Genomic DNA, 25,073 nt, shown 5'->3' on the forward strand with positions numbered 1-25,073 from the left:
ATTCCGCCTAAACATAGATAAAACTATGTAGATCCAATAGTTTATTTTGGAAAATTTGCAAATTGCAGCCATTTAATTTTTTTTTTTGCAAATTGCAGTCCAAAAGTTCGTATAAATTGTAAATTGCAGCCCGATTCAATTTTTTCATCGGTTTACATGTTGAAAAATCTTCGGTTAAGGTTTTAAGGGTCATTTTAGTCCTTAGGGGCCCGAATTGAGCTCAAAATTAGCAAAAAAATAACGTAAGTGTCTCATATTTACAGTTTCCCACAAATCGATACATTTTTGTTACGCAAACGAGATACTTGCGTTATTTTTTTGCTAATTTCGAGCTCAATTTGGACCTCTAAAGCCTAAAATGGCCCCTAAAACCTTAATCAAAGATTTTTCAACTTGTAAACTGATGAAAAAGTTGAATCGGACTGCAATTTACAATTTATATGAACATTTGGGCTACAATTTGTAATTTTATATTTAAATGACTGTAATTTGCAAAATACGAATTTTAAATAACTGAATATGCAAATATTCCTTTATTTTTTATTGTTATTCAGTGTGGTCACACGAATTATTGCCCTGATCGCTGACTTTGACAGGTTGATGTAAATGTAATCCAGCGTCACACAAAGTCAATAAATGTTGATTTGTTTTGCATACTTCACCCTAACATTGACGCAATGCAATATTCAACTTACCAAAATTTGAAAAAACTCCCTTACTTACGGGTATGTTTAAGTTTCAACACAAAAAAAAAAAAAAAAAAAAAAAAAAAAAAAAAACTCTATTCGTCCCTAAATGGTAGTCCTTTATGGGCAAATTTAATCACAAAATGTTCACCCATTTGCTTTTTCCAACAACTATTAATATTAATTTTTTTTACCAAAATTCCCTCTAATTTACAACAATATTTGTGCAAATTTAACTTTTCCATGTAAATTTTATTTTTCCCTTTTACGGAATACTTTTATTACTTTCTCTCTCTACTGTTTTGCATACCCAATGTCAATTTACTTTTTCAATGTACTTTTACTATTGTTATTTGTGTTTATTAATTCCCGTTAAAAATGTAAAGGACAATCAATAGGGGACGAAGAGAGTTAAAAAAAATACCAAAATTTGCGAACATGGCATAAGATAGTATAACAAGTTTATTACTTGGTGGTGGGCATAGAATTTTAACATGTTCATTAGCCTAGGGTTTTATCACGAAACCGGGCATGCCTACGAAGAATTTTTCGAGATCTGAATGAAGAACAATACCTCAGTCATTGATGCATAGTATGCATGATAAGGATCAAAGGAGAGTAACTTTAGAGATTAGAGACATTACAATGGCCACAATAATGTCCGGTAAATGTAGGTCTATAGCAGCTTGCTAGTGCCAGTTAACTTTGTTAACAATCACGTTTTAGCGTCAAATATATAATCTTTCATTCACATTACTTTACTACAAGCAGTTTTGCACTCTATATAAACCATGTATTCAGTTATTATCACCGCCTTACATTACATAACTACAAGCACGAACACATTCAACTGTATGACAAGTAAACTTCGGCACTCCACGAATCAGTCCTTCGGAATTCAAACACAGTTTGTGTCATAACTTGCAAGTCCGACCAACTCAGGGCCTTCCAGACGAGGGTTGTTCTCAAAGCTGCAAAAATAGGTCATACCAAGTCAATTAAGTGTGGAAAAGATTTCTTCAACGGAAAATTTTATAGAAAACAACGATGGCTTGGTCTGTTCATCTCAAACACGCTATTATCATGAGCATCACATTTTCGCAATGAATGACTGCAAGCAGTAAGCATATAACAAAAGCAAATACATCAGCATTTTATGTCACACGTTTCACCCCAACAAAATGCTAAGACCCTTTCTTAACCGCTGATTAGACAAACAGGATAAACACCTGGGAAGTGAAAGCTGAATAGTCTGTCATACGCCCATAAACCCTCCCTAGCTTACCCTCTCTTAACTGACATGCTGATAGTCTCGCACTCAATCAATCAAAGCCTTAATCCCACATAAGTGGGGTTTGAAAATTTCTTACAGCGAGCTTATGAGAGATAGATGAATAGAGGTAGTATATTGGATGAGGTGATGATGATGCAAAGAGGGAGGAGGGTTTGAAAAACTATTAATCCCATTTTAGGGTATAGTTCCACGTCATCCACCTAGCGTAATACCTTCCGAAATGAGAATATTCCCTCCTCACTTCATCACCCCATCATACTTCATGGTCTTCATCCCAATATCATCACGCCCACTCATCATCACTCTTATTCCTCTTATTACCCCTTTAACTCATTAACTCTAACATAAGCAAGCTAGAAGAAGGAAGATAACGGAAAAAGTGATAAGCACAAAGAAACAATAGCACCCGAAATGGTTGCTCTCACTGGAGTAGCAAAGTATTGGATTGCAGAGGAGATATTATCCGAAAGATATTATCCGAAATCAGTATGGACATGCTATTAGGAACTTCAATATGGTGATAAATAATGAAGAACTTGATTTGACAGAGTTCACTGGAAGAGAAGTATAAGGCATGTAACCTGATCACTTTCTTTTATCATATGAGCTTTCTGAGATTTAATCCTCCCTAAAGAAAATATTTCATTGGCCAAAAAATGGATCCAAATACCAAATACGCGACCTCATAATTATTCAGATGCAACCACATCCTAAACACCAATGGCGGTTTTTTATTGCCAACTTACGATTCCGGCCACAACCGCTTGAGACCCAAAATGTAAGCTCTATTATGCCATAATGACCTCATCTTTCTTCATATATTATATGTATTTTTTCTGATTTCATCCTTGCTCTTTTCGGCAAATCAAAAACCATAATGATGAACCCATCTTTTTCCTTCTATATTATTTACTTCTCTCTCTACCACACATCAAACTTTAGAAAGCCATGGCTTTTTGGTATGTTCATCGTCACTAATTGTATAGCACCACATACAAATATGAATGGAACCCCAAATTTTGGTCAAACAACTTCTCTTCTATTACAGTTTGAATTGGATGTTCATCGTCTAAATTGAAAAACAAATTGTATGTTCATCGCCTAAATTGGATGCCTTAGCCACAAGCAAATCTTCTAGATTCATAATACATATACCAAGTTACATTGTGATAAATGAAATTACAAACAGAATATATTAATTAATAAGTTCATTTAAAATGGAAATACCCAAGTAACACTGTCACACAGGGGTCTCATTCCTCCACAGTCAACACGTTTTGTTAAACTCCACAAACCACCAAATTTTCTTTATTCATAGTATATTTTATAATAAGTTTCCTGTATTTCCAGCTAATCAATCATAATCATCATTTTTCCCCTTTAATACAACATCACTAATTCTGTCCGGTAAAGTCAGTTCATAACAGAAGACTCTCCGTAAGAGAGTTAAGTTCCTCACAAGCACAAAAGGTTGAAATCGTGTAATTCTGATAAGAGGATAATGTGACATTGTTCTTCAGCCTCAACTAAGGGATACCTTAAATATGCAAAATGGATATTATTATATCCTAGACCATTATCTTTCTAAGGAATATTTAAGTTAGAGTTAGGAAAAGAGGGAGGAGTCTTCAAACTGTAATAGAAGAGAATTTGTTTGACCAAATTAATAAGACCCCTAAAATATGGAGCCTTAGAGCATTCTATTTGATTGTATGTTTATTTACTAATTTATTTCAGGATACAAGATTGTTAATCGGATATGGATACTATCATAGACTCATAGCCCATAAGTGACAAAGTAAGCCACAAACTTGTTTGGAGCACATATCAAAACCCACTTTTGATGCTATCTTTCATATGATCATACTAAGAGGCTCATGGAACCCCACATTAGACGCATAACATACACTTTACATAAAAAAACTAAAACAGATATGTCCATAACAGTAGGGAAGCCCTCAGTTTGAAAATAAACATAAGCTACTAGCCAAATTAAGTTATGCTCATTAAAGGTGAACTTAGAGTTTCTATTAAAATGGTTATTGATAAAACCATAACAAGTTCTCACTTCTCAAATTGACTAGAAACCACCTGGGGCAAAATTTACATTAATAGGTGCTGTCTTATACATGCATACAAATTCAGCTTTTACGAAGAAAAAAAAAAAAAAAAAACTTTTCTTTGTTTCATCTTTTGTGTTTCTTTTACATTTTAAACATTCTTAATCATTTCATAGGGAAAAGAAGAACAAGAGAGGGGGTAGCTTCTTAGACAATGCAATGCGTCGGCACAATTAGACAAGTACATTTCTAGCACAATATACACCAATCATATCAAATACTAAAGACAACTAACATTTTCTGGAAGTGCAACAGAATATTTATTATTCTACCCCACCATTTGCAAATTTTGTCACAATTAACTTTACAAAAGACTCAATAGTGAAATAGAACTAATGAAGCAGTAGAGCGAAAAATTGATGATTTAGTTATTTGAAACATGCCAGAATAAGGACAAAAAAAATAGTTCGGTAAGAAAAAAAAGTATTCATTCATAAAAAAAAAAAAAACGCACACATACAACAAATTTGTGCTCTCAATGAAGGTCAATGTTACATCCTATACCTACATGTGTGACTGAATTGGCTATACAATTAGCCACTTTTTCTTTGAGGCAATGAAGTTATCATATTATCCAGTTAGAATTCATCTTAAAAACTGAATGTTTAAGAAGACACCTTTCTGACAAAGTGACATGTTAACTTTATAGGATGTGGTTTATGGTATGGTCGATATCCATTGATCTTTAACATCTTATTGTAATATTTGAAAAAGTTGCAGACTGATTTCACAGATAAGTGAGATAATCCTCATTTAATACACCTATCTTTAACCTGTAGAAGAGTTGACTTTCATAATGTCCAATGATTTATAGGTTTGTCAAGCAAACACTGCCAGGGTCATAAAAGGAAAGTAAGGCAACCTACTTAAAAAAACATCTATCATTTTCAAGAGAGGTTTGTGAAGGGAGGAAAAGATGAGATCTAAATTCTCTTAGATTTAAATTGGAAAGCAGATAAAAGGACAAAAGCAAGTGGGTAAAAGGTCACACCAGCAGCTTGAAGGAATTAGAAATATCAACACAGGGCAAGACGATGCTTAACTTGATGCCTGATACACTAATGCAGCACTATCCTGATACTATCAATTATTTTTTAACAAAGAAAGGCAGAGAGACCATGGATCTCTTCAGCAAAAGAATGCAGAAGTGCCCCATTTTATATATGAAAATGCCTGACAAGGTAACAACTTTCGGGAAAGCATAACAGCTCACTGTAAGCAACACTTATAGTTAATCTTAATTGAATGAATGACTTGCTGGTCTAATGCACTAATGACAAAAGACCTAGATAACTCCAGTTAGGTAGCATCCCAAGAATATGAACTACTGCAATTGTACAGGCAAAGAAAAAGTTAACATATAGAGTACAGAAGAAAATCACTTACTTCTCCAAAGGAATGTGCTCAAAAGGACCAGATGTTGGAATTGGTCCACATAACTTGTTGTTGGAAACATCACTGGAAAAGTAGAAAAGAGTTTAACAAATTAGAGAACTGCCAAGTGCCAACCAATAGAAGGATACATTGCAAAGTCTTCAACAAGCTCAACTTACATTACTTTCAGGCTGGCAATCTTGGATAACTCCTTTGGAATACGACCAGTAAGTTGGTTATCGTTCAATCGCCTACCAGAGTAAAAAACATCAGTAATTTCATAACCAAAATCCTACATAGATAACGTAACATAATGATAAAAACTAAAAAAAAATAAAATAGAGTCAAGCTCAGACTTACAAGAAAACAAGGGATTGTAGATTTCCAAGTTCCGGGGGGATGCTTCCTGATATATTGTTGTTATATAAATCCAAGCTAATTAGGTTCTTTAGATTTCCAAGCTCACATGGAATGGTCCCTTGTATATTGTTCTTGTAAAGTTCCCTGATTCCACAAGTAAAGGTCAACTTAATAACCGGAGTTTTTTTTTTAATTCAGCTGCACCAAAATCAACTATTAGCCAACTTAGTGAAACAAGGAGGATACTTACAGATACTGAAGATGTTCTAGCGTCCCAAGCTCAGGCACTAGGTGGCCAGAGAGATTTGAATTGCCAAGATCTCTGCATATAAAACCACATCGACATCAAACATTTTGGTATATATTACTCTTGAAAATCAACTTCCAAAGTCTTAAGGCCACCAAATCAACATCCCAAACAAGGAGCTTAAAATGATGATATTCTATAGATCTTTTCAAGACAGTAAAGTTTAAAAACCAGAGCTTGCAACTTCAACTTTCAAGCTGAAAGAGAAGATTGCACCTAAGGTGCTATGTGCGTGCAAAAGTGAAAACAAAGAAAAATACCACAAAAAATCACATGATTACTAGAGGAGACGTGAAGAAAAATTACTCAAGAAACAGTAAAACAAAACTTCTACCAAGAACAAAGATAAGTCAGGGCGACATTTTTCAAATTTATATTTAATTGAACAGAAATCTCATATATTCCTTTTGAGAAGATCATTGATTGGCTAGATAAAAGAATCAGCAATGATCATTGTAAATTGTAATGGATGAATCAAGTTGAATCTTTCGATTATGACATTGGGTTAAAGGCATGTGCCACCTCCCACCAATCCTCATTCCTCAAGTCAGAAACATTGGAGCTCCTATAATTGCAATTCCGATTCTTCCAACCTCAATGTAACACAGTAACATAAATGCAACTGCTGTTGACCCATTTTTGACACCATACATCCTATTGTTCTCCATAACTCCACCATTGGCCACATCAATAGAATGAATATTAAGATCAAAACCATATAAAGTAAAGTGATACATCCTCCATTCTTTTCTAGTTGCAGCAATTTCTTTTTGGAAAAGTTCCAAACTAGTTGCAACATTATTATATGAATATGACTTCTTGTCAAGAATTTAAGATTTGGGTTTTCTCTATCTCTTTTGTCATTAAATAAGCCTCCTCCTTATCTCTCTTTTTTTCACATGGCCTCCTTAATATGGGTGCCTGCACAGTACCACACCCTACGTTGTAGCTAAAAGAGAGCGGAGGAAGTATCTATGAGAGAAAAGGGATTTAAATCTGATCAATAATCAACCTGACACATCTCAGACCCTAGCTCATCAACAAACATCCACAATCAAAACCATATGAGGCATTGTCATTTGTTACATAACTTTGACTGCTGACAACCCTATATCTTTGGATCTGACCCAAAATTCTCTTTCCAGTCCCAACAGCTAATGAGAGGCGAGGCTGAGGAAAATGATGATCAATCTGGCCCATCTGAAACACTGGCTCGTAACCAAATATATACAGTCAAAAGACTCAAAACAATATGAGGCATTGTCATTTGTTACTTAAATTAAGTTATTAGCTGCTGGCAAATGCCCAAATCTATATCTCTCACTACCCCACCTCCTAAAATCTTTTTACAGCCTCTAAAGCTAATGGGAGGCAAAGCTGAGTCAAACGGGGCATCATTGATCCATGCTTAGACCCAAAGATATTTCAGCTCATCACCAAAACCAACAAAAAACACCATATGATTGACAAGATCTCCATTAGATGTGGCATGACTAACTGGCATAACGTAGAAATATTAACTGGCAAATGGAGGGATGGGCGGGATAGATGATAAAAAAGAAAAATATTTATTTGAACTGCACAGAAAAAGGAACACATAACATGATATACATCCAACAAAGATTCCAAAAGATGATGAATTATCCAGCTTTAATATCATCCACGCTCTCAAAACATCAAGCTATACAAACTAGGTAAGTGTGTATCACTTATGCGCCAGATGCCACTGATTCCACTTTGAGCTATCCCCATAAGAGCTTTTCCTTTGAAGAACAACAATATTTTTCCCTAGCCTCAATCTACAGTTCTAATCACAAAACTTTTTTCTCTAAAAAACACCATTGAGAGACGCATTGGTAAAGAAAAATACTCGTATATAGCAAGAAGTTTTCCTTCCAAAGGACCAACATACTTTTAAGATTCTGACACAAATCAAATGAAAACGCACATCACACATACACTTCACATCAACAATAGAAATACAACTGGAGAATAACTCCAGTACCAATTGCCATTACCATGTGCTGCATCAAGGACTTTCAGGTTCACAAATAAATCAAGTTGCTACTTGCCCAATATTCAACGACAATTACTTTCTAGGTACCAAATTACCAATTCGAAGAAGATTACATGTATGCGGAAAATACGGCAAATTATATTCACTTACAAAATACTACATACACAATTTTACTAACATAAAAAAAAGGCCATTTCTGTGGTTTTAACTAAACTAGAGAAACTTAAATTCCGCAACAAGAGTACAAAACCTGCTCACCCTGACAAACTCATTCTAGATTTTTCTACAATTCACCTCAAAAACCAGATCCACGACTTCTCTTAGTTGTTTTACAAAAATGTTAAATTCATGAAATGAAAGGCAAAATTTCACCCCTAAAATCATCCAACACAACAAGCAATAATTCATAGAACTGATAATGTTAACAATAGATTCTCTGGTTTACAGTGAACTAAGGTTAATTAAATCCCTCGGCTACCTTTTTTACTACCAATCCATGTCTTACTATGACTTCATTATTATTACTTTATGGGGCACACAAGAAGAATCTGATAACAGTTCACATAAAACAAACTAAGAATTGCTCAAGATGACAGATAAAATCCAACTCATTGCAAAATTTGCTTCCAATTAACTCAATTTAGACCAATCTCCCCCGATTTAAACCATTCTAAAACGAACATAATTGCCACAAAATCAAACGAATGCCCACATAGACTAAAATAATCCCTACAAAACCATCCAACAGAACAACGATTCAACAACCAAGCACTTAACAAGTTAAAATACACAAGTTCATGCAAATACAGGACAAATCCAGTCAAATACTCAAATCAACATCATCTGAATTGGTATGGTCAGTCTTACTCCAGAACTAGAAATCAAGCTTATCTATCCAAAACATCCAAAATAAGATAAATAAAATGAAATAAACATAAACAAATCAATCAACACCCAAATCAGATACAAGCCCAAAATCCAAAAATTGCACAGAATAAAAAAGCAATCAAAATTAAAGAGAGAGAAAGAAGATTATACACTCGAGTGACATGATCATCAGCGTTGCAGGTGATGTGAAACCAAGTACAAGGGCTAACAAGATTCGGATCCCAACTTTGAAGAACATTATTTGGATCATTCAAACTCCTTCTCAAAGCATAAAGAGCATCTCCTTCAGAATTCCCAGAAACCCAATTCACCAAAACCAAAGATAAACACACCCAAATCAAAGATGAAGCTTTGAACCCCACCATTTCAAAACCCCACCTTTTTTTTCTCTCTCAAAATTCTAGGGTTTGAACAGCAGAAAATTGCAGAAAGTTGACAGCTTTTTTAATAATTACAACTAGTACTTGACTAGTTGCTTAAATACAACTAGTGAAGAAAGTAATAATTAAGAGGTTAGAAATGAAGGGAAGAAAATCAGCTTTGGAAATAGAAGAGAGAGAAAATGGAGAAAAAGGAGGAATCTTTGGTATGATGAAGGAGTGAAACGCGTGCGTGTGAAATGTGATAATGCCGTAGAAGGTGGGTTTGTTTGAAGGAGCAGTTTCGTTTTGACTTGGAATGGAAAGGTTGGAACTTGGGATTATTATTAATGGTGATTGGTTATGGTTAGTGGAATTTGGAATCACTGGAAATTTCTTAAGTGAAGACTAGACTTTATTTGGAATTTTTGCAACAAATTTTGACTCAGTCTACTATGAGAATAGTTTCATCAATCAAAGTTTTTAAGTCATTGTATTTCTTGCTTCTAGTCAAGAAACTCAAGAGTTATACTATTAGTAGTAAGAATTTTTTAATGCTTTTAAGATAGATTATATTGATTGGGGATTGACGTAGTTGTTTGTTTGATGTAATATATTGTAATGCTTTGCTAGTCAAGATGTATTGTGTACTAGTAGTAGTAAGAATTCTTGAGTGCATTAGAAGATGGATTATCGTGATTAACGTGTTTTTTGTAAGATTGATGAGATAGTATTATGTTCTTTTTACTTAAGATTAGGTTAAAAGGTGACTTTGTTTACATATTAATATATTATGTTGCAGATCATAAAGTCTTATATGTGACTGGCCACACCGTGTGGCCATCCATCGTGAGGGTTACTTGACTTACTTCGTAAGTGTTATAGGAATTATTCATTCAGTTTTACAAGGGTTACTTCAAAATGTTTTACGAGTAACTTATGAGTCACTTGGTCTATATACCAAGAGTTACCGAATCAGTGTTACACGGAATACTTTGTTGTTTTACAAGTGGTCACATGATGTGACCAGCCACACATAAGACGCATTGGTTCTTATAACCATATTAATTTTATAAGTTTGCAAAATGGATAGAATAATAATTAAAGGTTAAAGTAGGGATGTCAGTGGGACGAGTATCTAAAGGTATTTCTTGATCATTTGATGATTGATGCAAAGGTATTAAATCATCTAATAACTGAAAATTTTCCTTAGAAAGAGATTGAATCAGAATAGCACCAATTAACTAAAGATTTTCTTAGAAATTTTTGATGATCATAACTCATGGTTGTTTGCCAATTTTGGAGTTTTTTTTTTTTTTTTTTTTTTTTTGACAAAGGATACAAACAACTACATATTAATATTAAAACAAATAGAGTGAATTGCCGCTTCTCCAGCAATTTGGTGAGCTCTGTGGACGCGCTGGCGATCCGCCTTATGAATACCACAAACCTGGAAGCGCGAGGCAAGTTGCAAAATTCTCCGAATAAGCCATTTATAAGCGATGCTACCCTGACCCTCTCCACGAAGCAAGGAGACCAGATTATATGAATCAGTAAAAACCGTAAGAGACAGAATCCCGGAATCTAAAGCCCATACAAGCAAGCTAAAGCCTCCGCATGTAAAGGAGAGGAGCAAACCCCGTAGTTGCTACCTCCAGTAATCCGATCATCCAACGGATCCTCATTATCCATGCACCAACCCATTCCAGCTTGTAGAGAATCTTTAAACCAGGAGCCATCAATCTGAAGTGAGAGTAAACTCCTGTCAGCTTGGCCTGCACCCCCAATTTTGGAGTTGGTGATGGTAATTGTGGGCTTTTGAGGTTGCAAAAGGTGTGATAATTTTGTGAATTAACAAAAAAAAAAAAAAAAGTGGGAATTTTATTTAGAAAAACAATGTACTTGAAGAAATTTTATTTTACTTTTTTTCATTTTAGCATATTTCGCTTCAAAATGAGACATTATTAACCCGTTATGCTTGCACTCGTCCCAAATTTTTAAAATGATCACTATACACATTTCGTGCAATAGCTGGTTCCTACAGGCGCTGTACGGTGCAACGTACAGTCGTTTTGTAGGAAAGAACATGATATATAAAAGTAATGAACATAAAGTTATAGTGAAAAGAACATACTATTAAAATATAATGAACATATACATAAAGTAAAAATAACATACTATCAAAATGTAATGAACATATACCTACAGTAAAAAGAACATATTTGCACCAAAAAAATAAATAAAAAGAACATATGTTTATGTTCATTGATCAATCAGTGTAATGTACTTTATTTGCAATATAATTATTTGCAATATAATGATCATTGCTTAATGTGAAAAAGTTTATTAAATTTTGTCTTCAAATTAGGGTGGTTATATATAGGTAAAGTTTATTACATAATATTATCATGTTCTTTATTAATATCACAGATGTTCTTTAGATATGAAAAAAATATATAAAATTGGATGTTCGTTACAAAATAATTATATGTTCTTTACAAAATAAATATATGCTCTTTACAAAATAGTTACATGTTTTTTTTGCATTTTTTTGGCTGTACCAAGCAAGGTACAGCCGCCTGCACCTTAAAATTTTCACATTTCGTGACCAACCATTGTACTTGGCTGTGTCGCTCGGGCTCGTGGTGAACTCGTTCCTGCCATATCGAACCATTTCGTGCCATCCTATGATCCTACTCTCAGTTCCCAAATCAAATTTTCATCTTCTATTCTATTCTTGTTCCCTCCATTTTTAAAACTCACTCAGACAAAAAAAAGAAAGCTCACAATTCAAAAACCTCCTCTTCTTCAGAAACTTCTAGTAGAAATCATCAACTCTACCATTTCAATTAGGTACGCCGATTTCTCTCTCCTATATACATTGATGAACTAGGGTTTAGTCTTATATTTCTTTCTTAATTGAATAATTCATGTTTGATTAATTGTTCTTGTCAATAAAATGTTTGATTAATTGTACCATTTGCATTTCTTATAATTTTGATGTTCTTGCGTTTGATTTTGTTTCGATATTCATGCCATTTTAGTTAATTTAGTCTTGTCCTGTAGAATGTGATCTTGAGTTCATATTTCAATTGTAGTTGTTAATGATTTTCAATTTTTCATTCTTACATTTTTAATTTGATTTTGATTTTCTGAATGTGTGTTCTTGAGAATTCTTGGTTTGTCTTAATACAAATTTTACATTTGCGTTGAATTTGATATTAATTTTTTTGAATGATGCTTTTGTGGGTATTGAATTTTGGTTAATTAAGTTGAAGAATCAGAAATTTTAATCTCAATTGAACAGATTATATGATTGTGATGATGATTATTATTGATAGTGCTATGATTTCAATCTAGGGTTTTTTGGAACTTTGCGATTATGAAGACTCCAAAGAAAGATAGGATTAGCTATTTACCCGACGAATTATTGATTCACATTCTTTCATTCCTTCCTATGAAAGAGGCTGTGGCTACTAGTGCTTTGTCGAAGCGATGGAAGAAAACTTACACCTGGTTATCACGCCTCGAATTCGATGCCTTCCCTATATGTCATTGTCAGAAACGTCCATATTTGATTGACTCTTACCATGCTTTTGAGATGTATGTTGATAATGTATTGAAAGCATCTCAATCTCAGAAGATAACCACTTTTAGACTTCATTTTGGGGGTTACTGTGAGATCAGATACCCGTCTTCTTGCAATCGAGTTTGTTTCCCTGATATGGAACCTATGCGCTTGAATGCCTGGTTAACTTTTCCCTTAGCCCGAGCAGTTAGGGAACTTGACATTTATGCTCGTGTGAGGACACCTGGAAACCTACCATCAACAATATTTGTTTGTGGAACATTGGAATTGTTGAAGCTCGATGTCAATCTTGATCTTGATGTTCCTTTGTCTGTGAGGTTGCCAAACTTGAAAGAGTTTAATCTCTCTTTAATCTTCTTCCCGTTTGATGACTCTGTGGCTAGGCTAGTTTCGAGCTGTCCATCCCTTCAACGCCTTGATCTGTATGGTGCCTGGTTACCTGAGGCTCCTCTTGTAATTTCTTCACCTTCGCTTCATAGATTAGCTATAGAGAATGTTTTAGAATATGATGGCCGAATGTGTAAGGTTGAGTTTAATGTTCCTAACTTGGAGTATCTAGATTATTTTGACACATGTCCAAGGAGCTACTCTATTGCACGTCTGAATGCTCTAGTCGAAGCGGACATTGAACTAGTTGAAGGATGCGGTTTTGATAGTAGGGTTGTACTGGGCTTTGTCTGTTTGATGTCCAATGTTCAGCATTTGTCTCTGCGTTATTGGCTTGTATTGGTGCGTCCTTCTATCCCTTTCATCCTTATGAGTTCTGACTGGGCTTCAATTATATTCTGCCTTTTTTTATCTAACTGGTTTGCCCATTGGTCTAGGGTTTACACTATGTAGATGCTTCTGAACTCAACCGTATGCTGCCAGTCTTTCGTAATCTGAAAAGTTTGAAGCTTGATTGTTGTGGCTATTATGATTGGAATAAACTGTTGATGGGGCTGTTAAATTGCGCGCCTTTCCTAGAAAAACTTACTTTAGCACAGGTTAATGTGATGTTTGATTTTGATCCCAAGCTCTCAAAAATGCCTAGCACTCTTATTATTGTATTTGCAGAGGCTCTTCTGATTTACAATTTTACATGCAACTGCATATTATTATTCTTGTAATTGTAGCTAATTATCTTATTATCTGACTTATCTCTCATATTTTCAGGGAATCAGATTCGTAGGTGATGAAACTGAAGATGCTTATATGATGGCGTCTGATCGGGACTGTCAGTCTTGGAGAAGAACTCAAACAGTACCATCTTGTTTGGGGTCTCATTTCAAAAAGTTTGTATGGATGAAATATTTCCACTCAGAATGGGAGCTGGAAATCATAAAGTATTTTATGAGAAACTCACTAGTTTTGGAGGAGTTGGTGGTTGTAGTTTGTTATCCTTCAGTTACACAGGCAGCAAGGACATATTATGAGGAGTTACCAAGAGCCTCGATCACTTGTTCAGTAACTGTAAAAGACGAGTGATTTTATTTGGGTCTCATATTGTGAGCACTCTCAAATAATGGATGTAATACTCTTTAGTGGTTAGAATAAGTAGTACTGTTGTTTTGTATAGACAGTTTGGAGTCTGATGTTAGGATTTAGATGGTGTCTGTTCGCGACTTTACAGTGATGAGCACTTTATATTTGGGTGTTAGTGCTACTATAGTCAGAGAGGCATGACTGATTTCAAGTAGTTCACTGCTAAACTTCACTGCTAAACTTCTGCTGTTCTTCTAAACTTCATGTTAAGCTGCAGATGAAGAGGAGATTCAAAGTTCCTGATTCGAGTTCTGTTAATATCTGTTCAGGATTTCGGTAGCTATTGGAAATGTTGAATAATACAGTTGTATAAAATTTTAACCCTTGTATAGGTTATATGTTGCTGTAGTGGTTTCCTTTTCTTCCTTTGCGCATAGCTTGTAAAGATTTTGCTATCAATACAAAGTTACAAATAATACTTGCTTTCCATAAGAAAATAGTGTGGTAAATGAATAATTTTTATGGTTATTCATAAATTCTTTTCTAGTTTTGACTGGTGGGTTATATTAAGAAGATCCAACTTAACTTTTTTTTTTTGAAATCCAATTAAACTTTGTGAGCAATCTTTGTGTTAACCACCAACAAACCCACGCTCGGAACACCGACTAACCCACGCTCTAAACACCGACCAACCCACCTTGAGAATGGGGTTGGATGAGGAGAGATTTAAAAAAGTTGGGGATGAGAGTAATTTAATTAAGTTTGGGGTTTAATTTAATATAATCAGATTTGTAGTTTAATAAGGTTGATTAAAAAAAAGTAAGGGTAAAATGATAAATTTAACCTAAAAATTTACCCAAAAAGGAAAGGAAAAAAAGTTGCAAGTAATGTGAGCCATCCAAAAATGGCAAAAGTTGCGAGTAACAAAATCCGGAGGTTTTTTTTTTTTTTTTTTTTTTTTTTTTTTTTTTTTTTTTTTTTTTGCATTTTAACATTCATCTCTCTAAAATGAGACATTATTTAGTGATAAGAAGAGTAAACATATTATGATCATCAACTAGGTGTACCCCAGGCGATGCCCCGGGTTGCTAGTTTGTGTACTTAATTATGTTCGACTATTTGTATAGTTAGGGTCTGTTCTCTTACGTTGAAATTCAGTTCAGTTCAGTTCAGTTCAATTCAATTCAGTTCATCTCAGTTCAGTTCAGTTCAATTCAGTTTAATTCAGTTCATCTCAGTTCAGTTCAACTCCTAATTTCCTTCTCTTCTAAAAAATTCATTTCAGTTCAGTTCAGTTCAGTTAAGCTCAATTCAGTTCATTTCAGTTCAACTGAGTTTAGTCAATGAGAATAGGCCCTTAGTGTGTGTAGTGGTTCGAGCATTGCTTCAAATGTCATTTTTTTATTTTTATTTTTTACATTTGTATTTATATTTAATCTTATGAAAAATAAATGGATTATAATACATCTAATAATTTACTTAATAAATATATAATATTATGTCAAATTTAAACCATTAATAATAGTTGGTTGAGATGGTAAATGCATTACATATGCATGTCAGAGGTTATGGGTTCAAATTTTGTGACTGCCATCTTACTCCCAAATCAAATTTTCATCTTCTATTCTATTCTTGTTCCCTCCATTTTTAAAACTTACTCTGACAAAAAAGAAAGCTCACAATTCAAAAACCTCCTCTTCTTCAGAAACTTCTACAAGAAAATCATCAACTCACCCATTTCAATCAGGTACATACGTCTATTTCTCTCTCCTATGTACATTGATGAACTAGGGTTTACTCCTATTTTTCTTTCTGAAATGAATACTTCATGTTTTATTTGTACTAATTGTTTTAATTTGGTGTTCTTGTGTTTGATTTTGTTTTGATAATCATGCCATTTTAATTAATTTAGTCTTGTCCTGTATATTGTGATCTTGAGTTCATATTTCAATTGTAATTGTTAATGATTTTTCAATTTTTCATTCTTACATTTTCAATTTGGTTTTGGTTCTTGCGAATTCTTGATTCATCTTAATACGAATTTTACATTTGCGGGGAATTTGATATGAATTCTTTAGAATGTTGCTTTTGTGGGTATTGAATTTTGGTTAATTAAGTTGAAGAACAGAAATTTTAATCTCAATTGAACTGATTATATGATTATGATGATGATGATTATTATTGATAGTGCTATGATTTCAATCTAGGGTTTTTTGGAACTTTGCGATTATGATGATTACAAAGAAAGATAGGATTAGCTATTTACCCGACGAATTATTGGTTCACATTCTTTCATTCCTTCCTATGAAAGAGGCTGTGGCTACTAGTGCTTTGTCGAAGAGATGGAAGAAAATTTACACCTGGTTATCACGCCTCGAATTCGATGACTTCCCTATATGTCATCTTCAGAAACGTCCACATTTGATTGACTCTTACCATGCTTTTGAGATGTATGTTGATAATGTATTAAAAGCATCTCAATCTCAGAAGATAACCACTTTCAGACTTCATGTTGGGGGTCACTGTGAGATCGACTGCTTGAAGAAATGTCGTCCAAGTTGTTTCCCTGACATGGAACCTATGCGTTTGAATGCCTGGTTAACTTTTCCCTTAGCCCGAGAAGTCAGGGAACTTGACATTAATGCTCATGTGAGGAGACCCGAAAACCTACCATCAGCATTATTTGGTTGGGGAACATTGGAGTTGTTGAAGCTCGATGTCAATCTTGATCTTGACGTTCCTTTGTCTGTGTGTTTGCCAAACTTGAAAGAGTTTAATCTCTCTTTAATCTTCTTCCCAGATGATGACTCTGTGGCCAGGCTAGTTTCGAGCTGCCCATCCCTTCAACGCCTTGATCTACATGGTATCTGGAAACCTGAGGCTCCTCTTGTAATTTCTTCAACTTCTCTGCATAGATTAGCTATAGAGAATGGTATACCCTATGAAGGCCGAACGAGTAAGGTTGAGTTTAATGTTCCTAACTTGGAGTATCTAGATTATTATGACACATGTCCAAGGAGCTACTCTATTGCACGTCTGAATGCTCTAGTTGAAGCGGACATTGAAGTGATTGAAGGACCCGGTTTTGATAGTAACATTGTACTGGGCCTTGTCTGTTTGATGTCTAATGTTCAGCATTTGTTTCTGCATGAATGGCTTTTATTGGTGCGTCCTTTTATCCCTTTCATCCTTATGAGTTCTTCAAATATACTCTGTTGATTTTTTTTTTATCTAACTGGTTTGCCCATTGGTCTAGGGTTTACACTATGTAGATGCTTCTGAACTCAACCGTATGCTGCCAGTCTTTCGTAATCTGAAAAGTTTGAGGCTTGGTTGTTGTGGCTATTATGATTGGAATAAACTGTTGATGGGGCTGTTAAATTGTGCGCCTTTCCTAGAAGAACTTACTTTAACACAGGTTAATGTGATGTTTGATTTTGATCCCAAGCTCTCAAAAATGACTATCACTCTTATTATTGTATTTGCAGAGGCTCTTCTGATTTACAATTTTACATGCAACTGCATATTATTATTCTTGTAATTGTAGCTAATTATCTTATTATCTGACTTATCTCTCATATTTTCAGGGAATCAGATACGTAGGTGATGAAACTGACGATGCTTATATGATGGTGTCTGATCGGGACTGTCAGTCTTGGAGAAGAACTCAAACAGTACCATCTTGTTTGGGGTCTCATTTCAAAAAGTTTGTAATAATGGAATGTTACCATTCAGAATTGGACCGGGAAATCATAAAGTATTTTATGAGAAACTCATTAGTTTTGGAGGAGTTGGTGGTTGTAGTTTGTCATCCTTCAGTTACACAGGCAGCAAGGACATATTATGAGGAGTTACCAAGAGCCTCGATCACTTGTTCAGTAACTGTAACAGACAAGTGATTTTCTTTGGGTCTCATATTGTGAGCACTCTCAAATAATGGATGTAATACTCTTTAGTGGTTAGAATAAGTAGTACTGTTGTTTTGTATAGACAGTTTGGAGTCTGATGTTAGGATTTAGATGATGTCTTGTTTGCAGTTCGCGACTTTACAGTGATGAGTACTTTATATTTGGGTGTTAGTGCTACTATAGTCAGAGAGGCATGACTGATTTCAAGTAGTTAAGAATCTTATCCTCACTGCTAAACTTCTGCTGTTCTTCTGAACTTCATGTTAAGCTGCAGGTGAAGAGGAGATTCGAAGTTCCTGATTCGAGTTCTATTAATTTCTGTTCAGGCTTCCAGTAGCTATTGGAATAATACATTTGTATAAATTTTTTAACCATTGTATAGGTTATATGTTGCTATAGAGGTTTCCTTTTCTTCCTTTGCGCATAGCTTGTAAAGAATTTGCTATCAATACAAAGTTACAAACATTACTTGCTTTCCAAAAGAAAATAAAGTGTGGTAAAAAGTTTTCTCTGATTAAAATGATTATCATATGTTGACAGGTGGGTTATTTTAAGAAGATCCAATTAACTTTTGTGAGCAATCTCCGTGTTTACAATCCCTACTTTTTAAAAAAATTTAGAAGTGTTTGAAAATTATACCCTCTAATAGAACACGAAAGAAAACACCAATTTGAAGTTAATGAGAAAACTCTAATTTCTTTCCTAATAAAAACCTTCAATTACAAAATTAACTCGAACATGATCCAATTGAATAGCTAAGCTTTAGCGTTTTGTTAATTTTTATTACCAATCCAAATTTAATACGTGACCAACACACAAGTTAGGGAACACAAACCATTTACCCGAATTGCAAGCTCTAGTAACTAGTAACCCACCTCAAAATAAAAAAGTAAAATTATTGGCAAACAAAATTACATCATCCGAATGAAACAGGATGATCATTCCGAAATCGGAAACAATCTCGATTAACCAAAACCCATTTATATTATCAATTGATTTTCAGCAATGGCGCCAATATTCACTGCAAATTTTTGTTCTACAGCCATGCAAATGGTAAAATTTCTTCCTTTTTTCTGCTCCAGTTTTAATGTTTTACTTGCAATTTCACAAGATTGTTTGTAAATCTACTACAACATATTAAAGAAAGTTTTGAATTTGTTGGTATGTACATAAATATTGATGAAAAATTTGGACTTTAACTCATAATTGTTTTAGATTACCTGTTCAAACTGGAAATATTATTGGTTGAACTATGCTTAAGATTTAAGATGTTAAGAGTATCCTTAATCTTGTTACTGTAAATTTGAAGATGGGTTAATTATTTGGAAATATGGGTTAATTTCAGAAGATGGGTATGTTGATTTATAGGAATTGGCAGCTTAATTTTCTTTGTGTGTGGCAACAAAGGCGCAATGATGTAGACGAGATTTGATCGAGGTCTTTAGAAATTGGGCTGCTTAGTTATTGTGTATAGAGTATATTTGACTTAGTTTTTGAATGTAAAAATACTTCTAGCATGCTTTATATTATTCATAATTGCCCTTGCTTGTTGAAAATAAATTATGAATTCATGTCAGAAAAGCGAATTTGTATGAGCACAACTGTTGATTTCTACACCAGTGATCCAAATTCCAACTTTATACTTTGAATACTATATATTTTTCGGTTGATTAAATAGACCGAGTAGTCGAGTACCTTAAATATAACTCAAAACTATGCTATGATTTATCTTCTACAATAAAGTTGTGAATTTGATAAATGTATCACATTCTTACTAATGTTTGAGGCTGAGATCACAAGAATGGTAAAATAATGTGGTAATGATATTTGGGTGCATAAGATATTGTTGTCTTCTAGTTAAACAACCCAAACTTATTACATTTAAGCTAAAGATTGACGGATTTTGAGGAAGAAATGAAGAGCATTCTTTTGAAACACAAGTTCAATTGGTCAACAATTAATTGAAAATTTCTATTTTCTTGGCATCCACATTCCACAACCTTTCTTCTCCTTATAAAACCTGCATAGTTTATGTGCAAAAGTGTAATGATCGACGGGTTAAGAAATACTATAAAAATACATAGTTCCGCCATTTTAGCCATTGGTGGAAAATGTGTGAGGGAGGCAAAAAGAGAGCTCCTTTGTAATAAGAGTGAATCTAATCTAATAGCAAATTACCTAACCTTCATCCTCTTCACATTTATATGTTTCAATTTCTTCATTCCCTTTTTGTCACATCTAAACCATTTCTAATTTTTATGGACATTAGTTTGTTTACTTGCCATTATGCATTTGTTTTCTTATTTTTTTTGGTTTTTCAGTTCAGGAAGTGATTAGCTAAGGTTTTTAACCCACTTCTTATTTACCTACCAACTTTTTCCCTGCTTCCCTAACTTCCTTGGTTTGTTTACCTTTTCTCCTTCTAACTTTATTCATTCCCCCCTGTTGATGATGGGGGCTTTGCTCCGGAATTCGTTCACCATTGATCTTAAAGGGCTAGAACTGTCCCATAAGCATCAAAGAATTTCGGCAAAGACCAGGAAAAAATGTTTTGTGCATTGCCAAAGTGGAAGCAACGTGACAAAGAGTGACAAGTTCACACCTATTTTGTCTGAGAGATCCACGTCGAAAAACACAGGTCATGGGGCAGCCATAATGGATCCAAGCAGCAGTTTGGTATTAAACCCAAATGGGAAAACTCCGGCTGATCTTGTGGCTAAGGACCTGGCACCTTATAATGGGGCATCGAGTACGTTAGCTCAAGTCCAGGAGGGGATTGGGATTGTCAAGTTCCTCAGAGGGAAGACTTTCTTTGTCACTGGTGCAACTGGATTTTTGGCTAAAGGTGCTCCTAATATATATATATATGTTTTTACTTATAGTCCTATAAAACTATTAAGCTAGAAGACAGGCTCTTTGACACACCACTGTGCTCACTTTTCTTACCGGGCTTTGTAACTTTGCATGCAGTTCTTATAGAAAAGATCCTAAGGACAGTACCTGATGTGGGTAAGATATATGTCCTAATCAAGGCAAAGAACAAGGAAGTTGCATCCAAGAGGTTAAAAAATGAGGTATTTTCTTTATCTAGTGAACAAATTTTAATGTGCATGCTTTTTGTTTCGATTATGCTAAATAAGGATTTTGGTATTGTTATAAGATCATGAATACAGAGATTTTCAAGTGTCTCCAACAAATCCATGGGAAGTCATATGAAACCTTCATGCTTAGCAAGCTTGTCCCGGTGGTTGGTAATATTTGTGAATCTAATCTTGGGTTAGATGAGGCTTCGACGAGCATGATTGCTGAAGATGTAGATGTTATAGTGAATTCTGCTGCTAATACCAATTTCCATGAAAGGTGAAGTACATCTTATTCTGAATTTTGTTTTATTAATTTTGAATTCCCTTATATATCCGTTCTACAACTTGCATAAATCATCATGTTGTGGGTACTGAGATTTTCTTGTCAATCCAGGTATGATGTTGCAGTTGATATCAACACACGGGGACCTGGCCGGGTAATGGCCTTTGCCAAAAAGTGCAGGAAGCTTAAACTCTTCCTGCAAGTTTCGACTGGTAAGACTTTGCGTCTCAACTCTGATGTCTATATTATTAATACACACATACAGCCGTAGCTCAGTTTGAGGAAGAATATGATTTTATGATATTATCTAAAATGCAGCTTATGTGAATGGACAAAGGCAAGGGAGAATTATGGAGAGGCCATTTAGGAAAGGAGAAAGCATCACAGAGGAAAATACTGTAAATGGGAGTCTACCTTGTCCAATGCCTCTTTTGGATGTTGAGGGTGAGCTAAACCTAGCTTTTACATCAGCAGAAGGTTTTGAAGAGAATAAAGTATCCCAGAAGATGAAAGAGTTAGGCCTAGAGAGGTAAGAAATCTCGGCTTGGTTTATAGAATTGAAGTATAATGAATATATCTTGTATAGAGATAGAAGAGATAGATCTGAGTATGTATAATTTATGGATTCTTTTTAATTAACTACAGGGCAAGAAAATACGGCTGGCAAGATACTTATGTGTTCACCAAGGCTATGGGAGAGATGCTGCTTGGCAGTACGAGAGGAGATGTACCAGTGGTCATCCTTCGACCTAGTGTCATCGAAAGCACTTATAAAGATCCATTTCCTGGATGGATTGAAGGCAATAGGTATAATATTGCTATGTCATAAACCTTAGTTTGTACAAGATTTTAGATTAGCATCTCCTGTTATCTCATATATATTTCTTCATGAAAATTTTAATCTCTATTCAGGATGATGGATCCAGTAGTTACATACTATGGAAAAGGATTGCTTTCTGGTTTCCCAGTTGACCCGTTTGGGGTGATTGATGTTGTAAGAAGCTTTACCTATCATCCTCTGGCTTTTAGTCATGCATCTTAGCTAAGTCTATGTTTAAAGGTCATTTACCCTTCATGAAAAGAACTAAAGAAGTCAACACAGTTAATCTGCAAAGTCAGCCTATTTTAAGCCTAATATAATGTGAAGCACAACTTTTATGAATTTGTATATTGTTGTAGTCCATTAATCAACATAATGCCATGTGAAAGACTTTTATTCAATTCAAAATAGTTAAATCCTTCAAAGACCTACATTCAGAAGGGCACTAGAACCCTCTGGAAAACAGGGCAGTGTTACACAGGCCACTAGGGTATTCTAACATATGCTATCTTTAGCATTGCAAACAGATATCTTTTCTTAAGCTACCGCACCTAAGTTTGTCAGATATTTTTCCTGGCACGAACTCATGACTTGAGTAACAATATGAGTGAATCTTAGGTGAGAGTATATCCTGTTAACTTATTGTGAGACGTTAAAAGTTAACCTTAATAAAGGTCAAAAGGCTTTCCTTTAAATAAAAAGTCAGCCCACTCTCACAATAAGTCACAAGATATCAGGGATGTACTCCCATCTTATGATATATCTTAAAATAGTGTGTGTGTGTGTGTGTGTTTTTTAAAGCTGCTCCTATATTAAAGGTCTCTGTTATTAGTAAAATGCAGCCACTCTATACTATTTTAATGTCTTCCATTACAATCATATTTCGCAATATGAGTAGTAACACCAATTTTTTCCCTTTAATTTGTTTTACAGGTTCCAGCTGATATGGTTGTTAATGCTACATTAGCAGCTATAGCAAAGCATGGAACAGCTGGGAAACCAGAAATAAGTGTATACCAAGTAGCTTCATCAGTTGAAAACCCATTGGTTTATGGAGATTTAGGGGACTTGCTTCACCAATACTTCACGAGATGGCCATGCCTAGACACACAAGGAAGACCAATTCAAGTCGAGCCCTTTAAGTTCTATGGATCAATGGATGATTTCTCGTCTCATATATGGAGAGAGACAGTACGTTACATTAGTTCGTCTATGATGCCATCACCTAATGGAAAACAGTCAAAGAAAATCGAAAATTTGTGTAGGAAAGCTGTGGAGCAAGCTAAACACCTTGCCAGTGTATATGAGCCATACAGCTTTTATGGTGGAAGGTGAGTCCAAACAAATTTAGGTATCAGAAATTATGCAAAATTTGTCAATTTTTTTGAAGCTCACCTTGTATTTTTTAAGGATGACTTAGCTTAAACCAGTAACATCCATGAGGCATCATTCTTAAATTTGAATACACAAGAAGATTGCATTTAGTTGCAATTTTGAAAAGCCACCCACCCTCTATTGTATCATTTCTTTTTCCCAAACACGCTGAGAGATGGACTGGTTATAAAACATTTAGGAAAATATAAGATCATTTTCCAACATGTAAGAATTCTGTTGTGCAAAATTTTGCAGGTTTGATAACAGCAGTACAAGTTCATTGATGGAGAGCATGTCGGATGAGGAGAGGAGGACGTTCTACTTTGATGTTGGGAGCATAAACTGGACGGATTACATATGCAGTATCCATATTCCAGGTCTAAGAAAGCATGTCATGAAAGGAAGAGGACAGAGCAGCTAACTTGTAGTATTATCATTTATTTTTCCATCAGTGTTAAGTAAATCCAAAATCCTTTTGTGTTCATTTCAAAAAATAAAATTAATTTGTATGCCTATTTTTATGTCATTTATATGATTAGCACCCTTGATCGAGGCATCAAAGTGATAGAAATGAATGATGTTGCCTTGAATAAACGAATGTAATTCATCATGTATGTAATGACAAGCTCCTCGGAAAAGGGTTTTACTTTCGTGTTTTGGAAGGATTGTAGCTGTGCAGTAGGTTTGGAACTGAACAGATAAGTTGATTTATTTCAATCTTGCTCACAGTATACATGAAATGTCCATTATTTGGTTGTTGCACAATTTGTGTATCAAAATTATGGTAATCCACTAAGAATTGTTTACTGCTTAAGAATTGAGCATAATGTATTATCTACTTCATCTAACAGGAAACAAATGCAGAGCTCCCTCAAAACATCTCTTTTCCTTGCAAAGTCAAAATGTTCTCATAAACACCAAAGGGGCAAAGATGCACCCACACAATATTTCGAAAGGCATTACCATAAACATTGATATACCACCAAAACTATTTAGGAGGCCATGCATGTTTACATGTTAGAGCCGGTCAAAACCAAATTGCTCCGATGTTGGGCTGGTCTTAGGCCAAGGAGTTTAGCCTGGGCATGCCGGGGTTTATAACTCAGTTTGAATAGCCTATTTTACCTCACTTTATCCTATGAATTGA

General features: G+C 34.7%; 4 protein-coding genes across 4 annotated transcripts; 3 read left to right on the forward strand and 1 right to left on the reverse strand.

Annotated features, from left to right (window-relative positions):
* Positions 1-1,346: 1,346 nt before the first annotated feature.
* LOC145632387 (leucine-rich repeat protein 1-like) lies at positions 1,347-9,753 on the reverse strand. The gene is made up of 6 exons (XM_081684749.1): positions 9,197-9,753; positions 6,085-6,156; positions 5,835-5,978; positions 5,654-5,725; positions 5,487-5,558; positions 1,347-1,657 (listed from the first exon to the last, which is right to left on the reverse strand). Exons 1-6 carry the CDS (start codon positions 9,409-9,411, stop codon positions 1,585-1,587), a joined length of 648 nt encoding a protein of 215 aa, XP_081540875.1. The 5' UTR covers positions 9,412-9,753; the 3' UTR covers positions 1,347-1,584.
* Positions 9,754-12,058: 2,305 nt separating this feature from the next.
* Positions 12,059-14,983, forward strand: LOC145631173 (FBD-associated F-box protein At3g52670-like). Its single transcript, XM_081683262.1, has 4 exons — positions 12,059-12,258; positions 12,766-13,723; positions 13,819-13,980; positions 14,150-14,983. The coding sequence occupies exons 2-4, from the start codon at positions 12,788-12,790 to the stop codon at positions 14,459-14,461; spliced, it is 1,410 nt and encodes a 469-aa protein (XP_081539388.1). The 5' UTR covers positions 12,059-12,258; positions 12,766-12,787; the 3' UTR covers positions 14,462-14,983.
* Positions 14,984-16,128: 1,145 nt separating this feature from the next.
* Positions 16,129-18,843, forward strand: LOC145631174 (F-box/FBD/LRR-repeat protein At4g26340-like). The gene is made up of 4 exons (XM_081683263.1): positions 16,129-16,205; positions 16,666-17,623; positions 17,715-17,876; positions 18,046-18,843. Exons 2-4 carry the CDS (start codon positions 16,688-16,690, stop codon positions 18,355-18,357), a joined length of 1,410 nt encoding a protein of 469 aa, XP_081539389.1. The 5' UTR covers positions 16,129-16,205; positions 16,666-16,687; the 3' UTR covers positions 18,358-18,843.
* Positions 18,844-20,701: 1,858 nt separating this feature from the next.
* LOC145631175 (fatty acyl-CoA reductase 2, chloroplastic-like) lies at positions 20,702-24,649 on the forward strand. Its single transcript, XM_081683264.1, has 9 exons — positions 20,702-21,211; positions 21,337-21,440; positions 21,527-21,726; positions 21,844-21,944; positions 22,051-22,261; positions 22,378-22,539; positions 22,645-22,726; positions 23,486-23,883; positions 24,182-24,649. The coding sequence occupies exons 1-9, from the start codon at positions 20,815-20,817 to the stop codon at positions 24,345-24,347; spliced, it is 1,821 nt and encodes a 606-aa protein (XP_081539390.1). The 5' UTR covers positions 20,702-20,814; the 3' UTR covers positions 24,348-24,649.
* Positions 24,650-25,073: the final 424 nt, after the last annotated feature.

This window comes from Chenopodium album, chromosome 5 (assembly GCF_948465745.1).
Source record: "Chenopodium album chromosome 5, dcCheAlbu1.1, whole genome shotgun sequence".
In the NCBI taxonomy this organism is placed as follows: Eukaryota; Viridiplantae; Streptophyta; class Magnoliopsida; order Caryophyllales; family Amaranthaceae; genus Chenopodium; species Chenopodium album.

What these genes read in the sequence shown, in the direction of transcription:
- LOC145631173 (XM_081683262.1), top strand. Translation starts at nt 12,788, where the DNA reads ATGAAGACTCCAAAGAAAGATAGGATTAGCTATTTACCCGACGAATTA. An exon ending in TGCGTTATTGGCTTGTATTG is followed by an intron (nt 13,724 to 13,818) that starts GTGCGTCCTTCT and finishes CCATTGGTCTAG; the next exon opens with GGTTTACACTATGTAGATGC. An exon ending in AAAAACTTACTTTAGCACAG is followed by an intron (nt 13,981 to 14,149) that starts GTTAATGTGATG and finishes TCATATTTTCAG; the next exon opens with GGAATCAGATTCGTAGGTGA.
- LOC145632387 (XM_081684749.1), bottom strand. Translation starts at nt 9,411, where the DNA reads ATGGTGGGGTTCAAAGCTTCATCTTTGATTTGGGTGTGTTTATCTTTG. An exon ending in GATGATCATGTCACTCGAGT is followed by an intron (nt 6,157 to 9,196) that starts GTATAATCTTCT and finishes TTTTATATGCAG; the next exon opens with AGATCTTGGCAATTCAAATC. An exon ending in ATTGCCAGCCTGAAAGTAAT is followed by an intron (nt 5,559 to 5,653) that starts GTAAGTTGAGCT and finishes CTACTTTTCCAG; the next exon opens with TGATGTTTCCAACAACAAGT.
- LOC145631174 (XM_081683263.1), top strand. Translation starts at nt 16,688, where the DNA reads ATGATGATTACAAAGAAAGATAGGATTAGCTATTTACCCGACGAATTA. An exon ending in TGCATGAATGGCTTTTATTG is followed by an intron (nt 17,624 to 17,714) that starts GTGCGTCCTTTT and finishes CCATTGGTCTAG; the next exon opens with GGTTTACACTATGTAGATGC. An exon ending in AAGAACTTACTTTAACACAG is followed by an intron (nt 17,877 to 18,045) that starts GTTAATGTGATG and finishes TCATATTTTCAG; the next exon opens with GGAATCAGATACGTAGGTGA.
- LOC145631175 (XM_081683264.1), top strand. Translation starts at nt 20,815, where the DNA reads ATGATGGGGGCTTTGCTCCGGAATTCGTTCACCATTGATCTTAAAGGG. An exon ending in AACTGGATTTTTGGCTAAAG is followed by an intron (nt 21,212 to 21,336) that starts GTGCTCCTAATA and finishes CTTTGCATGCAG; the next exon opens with TTCTTATAGAAAAGATCCTA. An exon ending in TACAGCTTTTATGGTGGAAG is followed by an intron (nt 23,884 to 24,181) that starts GTGAGTCCAAAC and finishes AAAATTTTGCAG; the next exon opens with GTTTGATAACAGCAGTACAA.